A 14,941-nucleotide genomic window follows, 5' to 3' on the forward strand; every position below is an offset into this window, starting at 1 on the left:
ACATAATGAATGTTCTATATATATGAAAATAGCTCCTTCTCCATACTCCTTTTTTCTTTCCTTCTAAAAATAAGATATCATTTGCTCTGATGACCACTCTGAGCTGCTTTTTAAGGTTTAACACTTCAGATCAAGCATTAATTACTATTGGATATTTAATCCTTATGCAACTTACAAACCAGCCTCTGGTTTCTCACATACCTTATTGCCTTTTCACAATGGGTTCATCGACACATTGAGGCACTTCTCACAAGCAATATGAAGCGCTGAAAGGTCAGCGGGGAGAACTGATTTCCCCAACCCTCCCTGAAGATGACCCCTTACCTTTCCCTGGTTGGGAGGATCGCCCACCCAGATGAGCGGCGGCTCTCCTGCAGGCAACCTGGAGGTGGCCTGCAGCTCCAGGGGTAGGGTGCAGGAAAGCACTGTCGTGCAGCACCACGCCCTGCTCCCAGAGCCCCAATAATGCATTGCACAAGTGCACAGTGCATTACTGGGCCTAACCCCCGCCCAAGTGTGCCAGCTGCGGCTGCAAGGAACTGCAGCTGACACACGATTAGTTAGCCTTGGTTTTGGGCACATTCACACCCAAAACCTGGGTTAAGCAGCGGTTGCTTTAGAGGACTTGCCGCCATGCCACCAGAGCAGTGAGTGAAGCACAAATTAATCCAGATATGGAGCTCACAGCAATCACCAAGGAAACATGAGAGGGAGAGAGAGAGAGAGAGAGAGCTGCCACTGTACATTCTGCTCCACCAAGTCAGCATCCAAGCATGTGCGATGGGGCGTCGCCACATCCCTGGCCATGGAGAGCACCCCCTCACTCTGGATGCTGTTTGGCAGGCACAAGAGGAACCATCCGGCAACTGCCACCAAGTCTGGCCAGTCTTAGCGATACATTACCCATAATTCGATCAGCTCCATCTCCCGACCTGTCACTGGCTCCTGCAGGTACTGCAGAATACACTGTTCAGCACTGCTGCAGGGCTCAGAGGGCAATGCCCCTACCCCTGGCAAGGTGCCAAGGACCCCCACAGTGAACCATTGGGTGGAACATAGAGGTGAAACCGCTGGCAGACTCGGCTCAGCCAGGGACACCATGCTGCCGGACCAGGAAGCAGCAATGAAGCTGCTGTTAGGGATGGAATGTGTACTAGCAGTAGATGCTCCAGCAACCTCCTCCTGGTTGCACCCCAGCATCCCCTCCTCAGCTTTCCTAACTTCTTCAACCCGGAGTTCCGGCTTTCCCCTTCATCCTTGGACAAAACATGTGCTGCCAATTTAACCAAGGGTGTCCTGAGCTACCACGCCAGTCTACAGCTGACCTGCCAAAGCGATTGTTTCCTCAATCAGGGGTGTAGCTAGCCTGATGCAGATGCAGGGAATGGCCATCAGATGCAGGGAATAGCCACGCCCCTGCATCTGACATCAGACGCGGGGGCGTGGTCTGGCTCCCGAATGGAGCCTTAAGGCTCCGTTCGGGAGAAGCAGCTTAACTGGTGAAGGGGCCGCGCGGCCCCTTAGGCAGTTAGACAAAGGCTGGTGCTGCGTTCTCAGCGCAGCCCAGGAGCGGCTCTTCCCTGCAGGGGAAGTTGCGCTAACGCAGCACCAGTCTTATCTCCTGAAGGGGCCGTGCAGCCCCTTCATGAGCTAGTTAGGCTGGTGCTGTGTTCGCAGCGCCAGCCAGGAGCAACTCTTCCCTGCCTTTGCAGGGAAGAGCCGCTCCTGGCTGGCGCGGCGAACACAGTGCCAGCCTTTGTTTAGCTCCCGAAGGGGCCGAGCGGCCCCCGCTCGGGAGCTAAACTACTGCCCCCGCGTCTGACGTCGGGAGGCGTGTCAGGGCCGCAAATGGCGGCTCCTGATTGGGCACGGCCCGGGTTCTTTGAACCCGTTCGCCCAATTATAGCTCCGCCTCTGTCCTCAATGGTCAGCATGGACCATTGTCTTTTTGATCAGAAGAGTGTCAGGCAAAGCCTGGCTCAGCATTACTGTCTCAGCACACGAGCTGTCTGTGGCAACAAAGAACAGTTTGAGTGCCAAGACAACCTTGGAAATGAGCACCTATTCCAGAATGGATAGTTTGCACATGCACACTTCCAAGCCATGCCCCCTGGTGAGGGAGTGGATGGTCGGCTCCTGAAGATGCCGGAGCAAGAGAAAGGTGGAGTTCCACTGGGTCAGAACATCCTGAGGGATCAGGTGTTCAGGTAGGGCCAGCTCAAGCTGCCTCTCCTTGGGCAGATCCCTACCCTTTTAGCTCCAGTGGAAGAAAGCTGCTATCTCATGGCACCTGTCCACAAGAGTAGCCATGGCAGCAGCAGGATGCGGCCCAGAGCATTCAGCAGGGATGTCTTGCCTGGCCACAGCAGAAGGGCCAAGTGCATCCCGCACAACCAGGTTCAGAGTGTGCACTAGGGAGGTGCACAGAACTGGTTCTCTCTTAGCCCTATCTTGGAGAAACCAGGGAGGGAACTTTGAGGAGCTGGTAGCAAGCATGACTTGTCCCTATAGCTAAGCAGGGTCTGCCCTGGTTGCATCTGAATGGGAGACTTGATCTGTGAGCACTGAAAGATATTCCCCTCAGGGGATGAAGCCACTCTGGGAAGAGCAGAAGGTTTAAAGTTCCCTCCCTGGCTTCTCCAAGATAGGGCTGAGAGAGATTCCTGCCTGCAACCTTGGAGAAGCAGCTGCTAGTCTGTGAAGACAATACTGAGCTAGATAGACCAATGGTCTGACTCAGTATATGGCAGTTTCCTGTGTTCCTATGTTCCTATGAAACCTTCTGCTCTTCCCAGAACAGCTCCATACCCTGAGGGGAATATCTTACAGAGCTCACACTTCTAGTCTCCCATTCATATGAAACCAGGGCAGACCCTGCTTAGCTAAGGGAACAAGTCATGCTTGCTACCACAAGACTCTCCTTAAAGGAAAGAGATATTGATCACACATCTTCTGCTGTGTGATCAATATCCAATACTTGCACATGCAACACAGCCCACCTGTGTTTTGCTGCATGGAAAGGGCTGGCCACACCATCACCAGCAGATGTCCCCTTGCTCTTCTGCTTTCACCAGTGCACTGTGAGGGACAGGAAAGCAGCATGCCTCCACTACAGCTGGTCCACAGATCTGTAGTGAAGTGGACACTGGTGTTAGGTGCTACTGCATGCAGCAGCCCCAACACAGCTTCCCTGTGCACCTGGTACTGGGAGGGCACCATTCACCTGCTGTAAAATTGCTTGAGGAGATGTTATAGTTGGGGCAAGCAATCGGAACAGCTAGCGAAGCCAGCATTCTCCACTACCTGGAATGGCTGGTCATCCAAAGTGGTCATCCCAGCAATGGCTCAGGTGATGAGATGAGGCTCTGGGTGACCACACCGATTGCCCACCAACTTCACCCATGCTCAGGCAATGTCCCCTGCTTGGGAACAGGAGCAAGTGCCTTGTCGCTACTTGAGGACACACCAGGCCTATTGTTGCCAGCAGGACCAGGGACCCTTGGGTGATGCCATCACAGGTGCTGCAGCATCCCCATCATCGTAAGACACTTAGAGTCCTTACCCCTGCTGACCTGTGCCCTGCAGTGGATGCAGGCAGCATGTTGTGGGTCACCAGGGCGGAGCTCAAAGTGGTACTACATCAGGCTGTTATTGGGCCCGGACCATTTTTGTGGTGGTGGTGGTGGTGGTGGTGGTACTGGGGCTGCTGATTCGCTTTGGGGGCCAACACCACTACTGCCTTCAGTCCGTGGCTGAGAAGGTTCAGAAAGCAGAAGTACTTCCTGCTCCTCCTGAGTCTCAGACAGGGAGGCCGCAGGATTGGGGAGGAGGATGGAGAGAGCTGGGCTAGCAACTGTCAGCACCTCCTCCTCCACTGCCACAGGATCCCCCCACCAATACCACCTCAGGCAGCACAAGCGGCTACCCTGTGGGACAAGGCTCCGGATAGGTGAGCCTGTGTGGCAGCACAGCAATGGGGACAACTGGGGGAGCAGGCTCCTCTCACCATCAAACCTCCCTCTGCCTGGCATTCTGCTCATGGCTCTGCACCCCACCAGACATCTTGGTTTTTAAAAGAACTGAAGGCCTAACTCTGATGGGGCAGGAGAAGAAGCTCCTTTAAGGCATATATTTAAAAAGTGGTGTGGGGTCGGAGTGGTCTATTTATGCTGTGTGCTGTGCTCAGATAAAGAAGCAGGCTTTATTTGGTAGAAGTGTTTTGGAGAGGAGTGCACAACAATGGGGCAAGTGTAATGGAAGGCAAACGACAGGGGATTAATGGACCTCTCTAACCCAAGCCCACCTCTCCTGTCCTACTATTACCTAATCCCTCCCCCCCTCCCTAAAAAAAAAAAGGCCATATTTAAACAACTCTAAGTTCTATAACCTGACCAAGGCATGGCATGGGGCGGGGGCTACTGTTCACCTTCCAGCATCTTCAACTGGAGGCTTTCAGCATTTTCAGCTAGAATCTGCCAGGTGTTGCTTTCAGAGGCACTCTTGGACTGAATAGACACCAGGACTCAACCACCCAAAAAATCAAAACAAAACCCACTAAAAGGGAAACACAGAGAGAGAGAGAGACTGGCAGGCTGGGCACCAGACAGAAGTCAACACACCAGCCTACAAAAACAAAAAATGAAATGCAATGGCACACAGCAGCAGCAAAGGGGAATCTCTCTCTCTAACGGTTCAGTCGTGTCAGACTCTCGGTCACTCTATGGATCAATGCACTCCATGCCGTCCTGTCTCAGACAGCTTGCTTTAAGTCCTCCACGGTCATTCCAGTGTCATTTTTTATAATATCCAGCCACCGAGTACAAGGCCGTCCCCATCTCATTCTCCCGCTGATCTTTCCCAGCATAATTGTCTTTTTGAGTGAGTCAGCTAACATGACACGACCAAAATATGTCAGTCTATGTTTGGTAATCTTAGCTGCTAGCAATATTATTGGTTTAACTCGATCCAAAGAAGCAGCCCTCAGTTTAAACAACAACAACTACCACCCACAGGGGCTGCTGGTATACTCAATAAAATATAGAAATGAAACAAGTGGTTGGGTTTTGAAGGAAAGAAAAAACAGATAAGCCACAGGCCACCACCAGTGCTGAGCTGCTGCAGCCTCTTTCTAGTCCTTCTCCCCTACTGGCACAAAATGGCTCTCTGTGTCTCTGCCTCCAAGCAGTCCCCTAAATACATTTTGGAAAGCTGTCCTTTGGCTCCCCACTCCCTCCTGCATCCCCACCCCCAGCCAATGGGGGCACAGTAGCCCATGGCGACACTTGATCTGTATGTTAACAAGCCAGCCAAGAAGCAAGGAGATCTCAAGCCAATCCTAAGCCAGTGCCAGAAAAACAATCAGCAAGGGAATAACACAGAGACAAAATGTACTCAAATAACTTTGAGCAAATCAGGGTCAATTTGATTTGAATTCAAACACCCTTTATTCTAAGGGGGTTCAATTGAACTTTGAATAACCCAAAATGGCCCAATTCGAGCTCAAATCAATTCAGCTTTTATCTAGCATGTGTTACATTGAACAAAACAACGTAAATACATTTTCTATCTGTATCATGCATTTGAAGGGCCTGTATCCAGGTCCTCTTAAAATGAACACAAGGTACAGTCATTCACACAAATACATGTATGAGTGTACAGACATCAGTACACTCATACAGCATAATGTCTGAATCGGGCTAATGTTTAGCACTGATGAGGCAGAACCCAAGATGTGGCGACCCAAGAAAATTGAAAGAGAAATAACACGGGGGGGACCCCCATTTTAAAGGTTTTTCTCCTGAACAAACATTGCGGTATTTTCTTTTTCAGAATGAATGAAACACTTTTCGAAGTAGTCAGCTGTGCTTGCTTCAGATTTCAAGATAGGTGTTCAAACTTTGAAGATATGTGCATCTTAGGAGAACATGTCAAATGTTATGGTTTACCCATTTTACTGGTAAACAAGGAAGTTTTTATGGATAAACAAGAAATAACAAGGAACAAAACAAGGAAAACACACAACAAGGCTGTTCACATAACTAGCCCTACCAGGGTAGGGCTGCTCGTGTGAAGCACTGGGATTGGGGCCGATCCTGGTGCTGCCCCACCAGGTAACCTGAGGTGTGTCCCCCCCCCCCCGGCTTTTACCTAGGCAAAAGGTCTCAGAGAAGTAGCTGGGAGGGGGGGTGTTCGCTCCTCTCCCCAGTGGCTCCTCAGAGTGAGGGAGATAATGAAGAAAATAGGGAGGGGTGGAGCGGGTTGCCCCTCAGGAGTTGGGGGCCTGGGTTTTTTGAACCCATCTGCTCAATTATAGCTACACCCCTGCTGGGTCCCCGGTCATGTGTGTGCTCAGACATCCGCCCTCCCCAGACAGGTCATGTGCACAACTTCAAAGTGTCCCCAAATGGGTCATATATACTTACATTTGATTATGATTTTATGAATAGAATTTCTGACAGGTTCCTAGCACTACCTGATCGAAGGAACTAACCCACCCTCTACCCTCATCCCAGTTCCCAAGACTCAAATCACAAAACAACTGCCTTCAAATCCCAACGGTAATTTCCCCCAACATTCCATCCTCCAAGTATTTTCTTTGCCTGTTACTTCAGCATTCTGTGCTCCAAATAATCCTCACCACCCAGACGAGCCTCAGTCAAAAGTTCACTGCAAGTGTTTTAAAATAATACTGTTACAATTACAGTGCTGCAAAACAACTAATATTGTAGTTTTATAACTTTTAAACAAATAATAACTTTATTTTTTGGCTGCCCAATAACAAATTATTTTCTGGGCAGCTCACAACGTAAAACAACACAACAATTAAACAAAACATACAATTAAAACACATAAAACAAAATAATAAAATACAGTAAACATACAAAACATTTCTAAACTTTTAAACCCCTTTTTTAAAAGACCTGGGTGAACAGACAGATCGTCACCTGGCATCTACTAGAAAAGAGTGATGATGTACATGTGAGTCTCACTGGCTATTCCATAAACATGGTGCCACCACTGAAAAGACCCTCTCCCTATTAACCACCCACTTCACCTCAACATAGGAAGCTGCTATATACTGAGTCAGACCATTGGTCTATCTAGCTCAGTATTGTCTTCACAGACTGGCAGCGGCTTCTCCAAGGTTGCAGGCAGGAATCTCTCTCAGCCCTATCTTGGAGAAGCCAGGGAGGGAACTTGAAACCTTCTGCTCTTCCCAGAGCGGCTTCATCCCCTGAGGGGAATGTCTTGCAGTGCTCACACTTCTAGTCTCCCTTTCATATGCAGCCAGGGTAGACCTTGCTTAGCTAAGGGGACAAGTCATGCTTGCTACCACAAGACCAGCTCTCCTCTCCTAACCACCTCATTTGTAAGGGATACTTGGCGAAGGGCCTCTGAAGAGGATCTCATGGTTCAGATAGGGACAAGGTGCTGCTCTCTCAGGGCAATATACATAGATCCAAGAGTCAAAGGTTATAATGTTAGTGATGATCGCATATGTCTGGATTGCTAAAGCCTCCAACAGTTAAGGATATGCTCTTAAAATCCCAGTTTCAATATCATGGATCACTGCCCAAGCTTGCCCCTTTGCATGTGGATACTATTTCACATTGCTGAAGGCTCTGTCCCACCATTTATATAGGTTCAGTGTGGAATAGCTTGTGCCACATAATTTAAAATCCAAGATCCTAGAGCTGTATATCAGGCAGTATAAAATATGATAAATAAAATTTCTTCTTCTTCTTCTTCTTCTTCTTCTTCTTATTATTATTATTATTATTATTATTATTACTACTTTACTGGGAACAGCCTATATCCTGCGACGATATCTATAATAATAACAGCAACAATATAGATAATAAAATTCAGCCATCCCAGGTCCTTGGGAAGGACTCGATGTCTGGATAAAACAAACCAGTCAATAACACCTGTCTGACTGTGTACATAATAATAATAATAATAATAATAATTATTATTATTATTATTTAAAGGGGGGCATTTATTCTACACTTGAAAAACTTAATTGTTTTATAATATATTATCAACAGTTCAAAATGAACGTGGCCAGGGTATGAAATGGCCAGCTGTGCACTACTTAGTAACTCACCATGTACTGTACATTATATGAAGCCAGCATAAATCAGCCTAGCAATCCAGTTTCCAATTGTGTCATATAAGCAAAAGGCAAGAATCAGTACATAACTGAAGTAGGTGAACCCAGCTTCAAGGCAATCAGCAAGCCCATGCAAGGCAGATCATTCAAGGAAGTGACCTAGACCACAGAATCTGTTAAAAGGGTAGCTATGTTTGGATTGCTTAGTGAATCTGCAGTTAGGTCTCACTCTTTACTGGAGTGCATTGAATCTGCTAAGCTCTTGCATCTTTACTTAGTGTGTTTGTTGCTCCATGAAAATGCTTTGTTGTGAACTCTGTGTATGCCTGGAGTTATTCTGTGTAAATACTACACAAGATCTTACAAGTGGTGACGAAAGTGGGACACAGGCACTTGTGTAGAACAGAACAGTAAGTACCCGGAAGATCTGTGAAATGGCCGGTGATATTGGACAAATGGAGGCTTTTGTTAGTGCTGTGGAAGACTGACTGACTTACACAGAAAGGCTGGAGCAATATATTGAAGTGAATGCAGTTCCCCCAGAAAAACATGTGACAGCACTGCAGAGTATTGGGGGGGGGGGGATACAGTCTTATGCACAATTTGATTGCTTCAGAGAAGCCTACAACCTTTTGAAGAAATAGTGCATACTGCTGAACTCAAAGAGCAGAGTACTGAACAGAGTGTTATGAGTGGAGCGGTAAAACAGCATTCCATCATGTTATTTCACCCGAGAACTGCCCCCCAACCACTTTGGCTTCTCAAAGCTTTCTGTTTGCTCTATTCATGCTAGAAAGAGCATTTTAATGTTCAGAATTGCCTGGAGGATTTCTCCTCCCCACCCCCTTACCCTAGACGTAATGTGGGCTAAGCTAAAATGGGCAGCCCCGATTTGGGGGAAACCAGAATCGCGTGTGACGTGCTCCCCGCCCCCAATAACTCTCATGGACTTCGGCGTGAATCAGGCCGATGTGTCGCACATTGTCCATTCCGTAGGAGTTGCGAGCTAAAAGCCTAGTGTAAAAAACCTCCTGCTCAACAAGTGTGTCAACATGGCTAAGCTGTGTGGAGTAAAAGTTGAAAAGCAGACATAAATCCCCAAGATCACAGTTGCCCCCCCGCCACACACAATCTTTATCATGGGATTGTCAGCATCCAAATAGGGAAGCACAGATTCTCAGTTTCTTTGGGAAAGGTCTCTTTAGATTAGGCCTGCACAACTTTAGCACACACCCCCAGATGTTTTTGAACTGCAACTCCCATAATCCCCAGCCAGAGGCGAAACTAGGGAAAATATTGCCTAGGGCAAGCAGTGAAATTGAGCCCCTGTCCAAATAGGAATGATGGGACTTGTAGTAAACAATTTCTGGAAATCCCTGTTAAAAGGAACACTGTACCATCTAGGCATGGTTGTTGGTCAAAACCTGAAAACATGAGCCATCTCTGCAAAAGACTTACAACAACAGTCAGGAGTTATGCAAGGATTCCAAGTGTCATTTTCTCTGTCTCATCTCATTCTTTTTTTTTTTTTTTTTAAACATGGCTTTGTCCTAGAGGATCACCTGCCCAAATAGCCACTAGCAAAATAGGGGAAGAAGAAGGTGGCGGCGGGAGTCTATAAACCAGTGAATGATTCCTGCCAGCCTTTGTCTTGTGATGATTGTTGGCTCATGATGGGGTATATGTGCATTCACCACACTAGAGCTTACTTTGACACCAGGAGGGAGGATACATTAGTTTGCCACACTAGACAGAGGCATTTGCAACAGGAGCAGACAGCCAAGTTCTGCCAGGGCCAAAACCAGCCCCTGCCAGACTAAGAAATCATTGTAATTTGCCCCTTCCTGTCACAAGCAGTGTGCTGTTCTTTTATTATTGACTGTAACTCTCAGATATCCCAGTCATGGATGGAAAATTCAGGGTCAATTTACAAGAGTCACATTTTCTACATGGGAGTTTCTTCTGTGCAGGTGTTGTGCAGAAACCCATGTGTAGTGACCGCCAGGGGCATAGCAAGGTTGGAATGGGCCCAGAGATGAGATTTTAAAATGGGCCCCCAGCCCCTCAAAGTCCAGGGCCTCCACACACCCCAGGCCCCCAAGGATTTAAGTCTGATATTTCAAAATAAGTATGCTGCCTGGAAATACATTTCACTGAATACACACACGGACACTTCACAATATATAGTGATATACATTGAGTACTATATATTTGTGGTACTTTTAATGCCTAGAACACACTAGCAACACTAATTATTAAAATGGCCCCCTTGCTGCAGATTAGCAAAGGAGACTTTCAACCATGCAGGGTGAGCCTATGTTTGTTTTCTCAGAATTCTGAACAAATTCAGTAAAGTTTGATTCCAGGAGGTTTTTCACATGGGGCTTTTAAAGCGCTTTAACACACATCTCCTCTGGAATGGAGGTGCTGCATTCACATGTTGGCCAGATTTACCCTGAAGTCTCTGCAAGTTATTGGAGAGCAGTTCACACACAAGAAAAATAAAATAAAATAAAAGCACAACACATGCTTCACAGTTCTCACTCACACCTTCTGGGTTGCAAAACAACTTCAACATAAGTGCATTTATAAATGAATGAAAGAATGAATGAATAAATAAATAAATATTTGTTCCAGAAGTTTTTGTAATTTTCTGACATGAAACAAGCCACTTATAGGCCTTAGATAGTTTTTGTTTTTAAAGCCAGCACATTTTTCAGTCTGTTTTAAATTAAATATTCAGAGACTTCTCAGTCTCGCCCCAACACCCATATCAAAGCCCTAGGGCAAGCAGATCCCTATATATGGGGGTAACCACAAAAAGGAATTCACAGCCTACCTGAAAAAGCTGTGCTGCTGCAGGGAGCTCTGCCAGCCTCCTTCCTGGCTTGTTGGGGCCTGCCGAGTTCAGGCTTCAGGGAGGCCTACACGGAGGCCTCTCTGTAAGCCCCGCCCACCCACCGATCAGCTGAGAGGCGGGGAGAGAAGAGCTGCTCTGCAGTTTGCAGGCTGCTCCGATCCTAGGCCTCGCCAATCCTAGGCCAGAGCTGGAGGCAAGTGGCTGAGGGGCCCTGGGGCTGGGCAGGCGGGCACGTGCCCTAGGTGCCACTGAGGTGGGGGCGCCACGCCAGTTCCTGCCACCACCACCCCGTTCCGCCTATGCTCTAGACTGACATCTCTGTAGCCGGGCATGCTATACGAACAGCACAACAGAACAAACCAGGATTGCAATGGCATAAACCATGGTCACATTCAGACATAGCATGAAACCATAATTGCAGGTGGCCAGGGTTTGTGTAACTGCATGACTGAATGTGTAAAACTGCAGTTTGGACCCTGACTCAAACTGAAGTTTCAGTCACCAAACTCTAATTTGAATCCTCAGTTTGAAGTGAGGTTCGCTGCTCGGGCCTCTGGTTTGTGGCTGCCTCCATTATGTCTGAATGCAGAACTGGAGGCAGCCTTCCCTGGAACCGGAGTTGAGGGAATGAAGCTCCTCCTTCTCCCCATCCTGATTGGCTGCTGCAGCTGTCCATCAATCAAAGGAGGAAGCCCAGCAGCCAGCCAGCTCTCCCTCCTCTCTGCAGTCTCGCAGACTGCAGAAGGAGACCAGTGCTTATGTCTGAATTCAGACAGGTAAGCACATTGGAGGCAGGGGGCAGAACTGGGGGTCCCAGTTCTGTATTATGTCTGAATGTGGCCCATGAGTATGGTCTGAGATGTAATAGGAAACCACAGTTAACACAAACTGTGGTTCATAATCCAGCTTCAAACTGTGGTTTGTGAGACCCTCCCAAATTATTGTTTGTGGACTAGTGCTGGCTCAGGTGATCAGATTAACCACAGTTAAGCTAAACAAATGGTGGTTTAGCATTACATTTGAACTCAGCCAGAATAATATATTATGGGACCTCTGCAGTTCCCCTTTGTAACCCATGCAATTGATTAACCTAGAACATTGGCCCATGACAGTGATGAATTTTCCTGTTGACGAGGCTATCTCAAGAAACTCAGAATTCAAGCAGTAATCAGCTCATGCTATACCATGAGTGGACACCTACTTAAATCAATGTTAGTTTTTAATTGGTGTTTCATGATTACAGGGCACACGTTTATTCAGAAGCTTGCCTGCTGTCCTCAACTGACAAGCAACTGCCATCCTCCTCTCTACCGCACCGCGTGCCCACACAAGTGGCGGTACGGTGGAGGGAGATGCTGGGAGCAGGAGTACTTCCCCTCTCCCATATCCCAGGGTACTTCAGGGTGCAAGCATGGCTGCTACTTCCCCCTGGCTCGCTGCTGGAAATGGTGGTGGGTCAGGGTGGGGGAGCTGATTAATCCAGTGGCAGTTGCCCAGATGGTTGCCAGCCAAGGTTAAGTGAACCATACGTTTGCTTAACCTTGGCTTAAACACTGGGTTAAAAACTCAGACTTGGCGCGGAGGCAGTGCCGGGATTGGGCTTGATCTCAGCATTTCAATCACACACAGCCAAGCCCAGGCTAGGCTGCCCTTGCCTGGGTTAGGCTGTGTGTATGAATACCCTACTGGCTGACTTTTGGCCAGTCACTTATCTCTCAAGCTAACCTATCTCTCAGGGTTCTTGTAAGGATAAACATAATCATGTCCACCACTCTGGGCTCCTTGGAGGAAGAGCTAGTTATAAACAAACAAACAAGGTGGGTGGATAGTCTTGTTGAAAGCCACAGAAATTGGTGTGTAAAGATGAAGTAAGATATCACAGTATATAGGAGTGGGGTTTATGGTGTCATAGCATGCCATCTAAGTTTACTTTGATCAATGTGTGTCAAATAATTAGTTGACATATTGCGCAAGAGTATGCCAGCCTAGTAATGTTGCATTGGTACAATTTGCATAAATTTGTCTATGTTGCACAAATGCAGAAATCAGGATAAGCCCATTATTTCCAGTGGGCTCAGCCTTGCATGCACAACTTTTGCACAACTTAAACAAATGCAATGTTACTAGACTGACATACTTTTGTGCAGTATGTCAGCTTCTGTACATCAGCTTCAGAGAAAAGGTAAAGACTGTCTCTTTGAAAACCACAGGGATTGTTGTATAAGGGTGAAGCAGAGAGCCATGAGATCAGAAGTCACTCTCTAGATAGGCAGTGATCTGGTTTGACACTCTGCAGGGTCTGCCTAAGGAATACCTACTCGGAGCTATGAATCAAGAATTCCCCCTTTCAGATCTACCTCTGCCATGTGTTTGGCAAGCCACTTTCTTTCAATCTCAGCCACACATCTAAGACTAATAATACTGACCTACTTTAGAGGGCTGTGGTAATGATTATGGCAAGATGATAAGGCTTTTCTCACGACCAGCCTAACCCTGCCTGGGCTGCCCCAAGCAGGGTTGGGCTGCTCGTGAGAAGCGGCGGGATCCTCTCGGACCCTCCGCTCCCCTCCCACCTAACCCCCTTTTAGCTGAGGTTTTCCACCCTTAACCCGGCTACTGGGAATCGTGTGATTTCTCAGGCTGTGTGCAGAGACGGGCACACAGAGGAATCACAGAGATGGAGGCATGGAGTGCCCATCGGAGGGGGAAATCCCCACTGCAACGCACATGCCGTGCATTGCATTGAGGGATGCCTGGAGGCCGGAACAAGAGGTCCTGGCCCCGGATCCCTCTGCCCTGCTCCATGCTTCATGGAACTCCACGGAGCAGGGCTGTCCGTGTATGTGTGTAGGAGGTGCACCGAAGCTGACCTGCTTGGTGTTCGGGGGGGGGGGAGTTAAAATCAGCCTTCACCCTCACACCCTCCCCACCTGTCCAGGGTGATTGTGAGAATTGCCCTGATGTTTATTGCTATAAACATCATGATGTTTGCCATAAACAGATGATGCATCTTTGAACATTCTGGTGTGCCATATAAATGCTTATTTATTGTTACATCTTAACTATCATCAGTTACATTCCAATGTCTATTTTGAGGAAGGCATGTGAAAATGGCGGGCATGAGGATGTAACTTAAAATAATGAAATGATTGGATTCTGTACACAAAAGGAAGTTAGGTTTGTGAAGAGGACTTCATACTAGTAAGTTGCGCTTCTGCTTGCTTCTTCTTCAGTATGCTTCTCACCAGTTGGAAAAGGGCTACAGTGGGGATGAACAAGCACGCTGTGGATGCCAGTGTGACACAGATAGCATACACCCAGGTGGGATAATCTTTCTTCTCTTTTTGGGGAAAATCTTCCTGTAGCAGAAACAAGAAGATCATTTAAAACACACACACACAAACACACACACACATCCTAATCTTAGTGCTACAAAGTGGGTGCAAAGTATGTTGAAGTATTTAGTTTGCTACAAAGAAACTACTGGCTCTTATGTAAGTGAAAATAGCTCTTATTCTCTAGGTTCTTATATAGCCTGGCACAATCTGCTGGAGCCTGACAAGAGGGTTTGAAGAGCTCCTGGAAGATGTCAAAGTGTGCATGTATGTTCTGGCTCAGGTTCACATATGCATATGATGTCCTGTTGGACACACACACACACACACACACACACACACACACACACACACACACAGCAGTCTTCCACAACTAGTGACCCAAAAAGATTAACGCAGACTACCAGCCAGGTAGGGCTCTGTAAGCTACCTGTTCTTGCTGTATGCCCTGGATTGCATTAACAGGGGTTCTGTCAAGGCCCTGGCAGGCCACAAGACATGGCTGGTGAGCAGCATTCAGCTTGGTGGACCACAAATTTCATAGGCCTGAGGTGCAGACTACCCAGTTTTGATGGCTTCTCAAACCTAGTGAATATTTTTTCTCATTTGAGAGGATGCCTCTGAATACCAGTT

General features: G+C 47.5%; 2 protein-coding genes across 9 annotated transcripts in view; both read right to left on the reverse strand.

Annotated features, from left to right (window-relative positions):
- Positions 1-11,075, reverse strand: part of LOC128324356 (sodium-dependent neutral amino acid transporter B(0)AT3-like) — a 70,904-nt gene extending 59,829 nt beyond the window's left edge. Inside the window, exon 1 of one of the 6 annotated variants that reach the window (XR_008306806.1) lies at positions 6,423-6,756. The gene's annotated coding sequence lies outside the window, so the exon portion shown is untranslated. Of the gene's footprint in view, positions 1-6,422; positions 6,757-10,952 lie in introns of those variants that run through there. The other 5 variants (XM_053248837.1, XM_053248842.1, XM_053248840.1 and 2 more) reach the window with 5 other exon arrangements.
- Positions 11,076-14,000: 2,925 nt separating this feature from the next.
- The window catches only part of LOC128324709 (sodium-dependent neutral amino acid transporter B(0)AT3-like), a 70,502-nt gene continuing 69,561 nt past the window's right edge, over positions 14,001-14,941 (reverse strand). For all 3 annotated transcript variants that reach the window (XM_053249564.1, XM_053249565.1, XM_053249563.1), the window contains one exon: positions 14,001-14,332. In XM_053249564.1, coding sequence (XP_053105539.1) covers positions 14,147-14,332 — 186 coding nt within the window. In that variant the 3' untranslated portion in view covers positions 14,001-14,146. The remainder of the gene's footprint in view (positions 14,333-14,941) is intronic.

The sequence above is a fragment of the Hemicordylus capensis genome, chromosome 4, assembly GCF_027244095.1.
Source record: "Hemicordylus capensis ecotype Gifberg chromosome 4, rHemCap1.1.pri, whole genome shotgun sequence".
NCBI classification, from domain to species: domain Eukaryota; kingdom Metazoa; phylum Chordata; class Lepidosauria; order Squamata; family Cordylidae; genus Hemicordylus; species Hemicordylus capensis.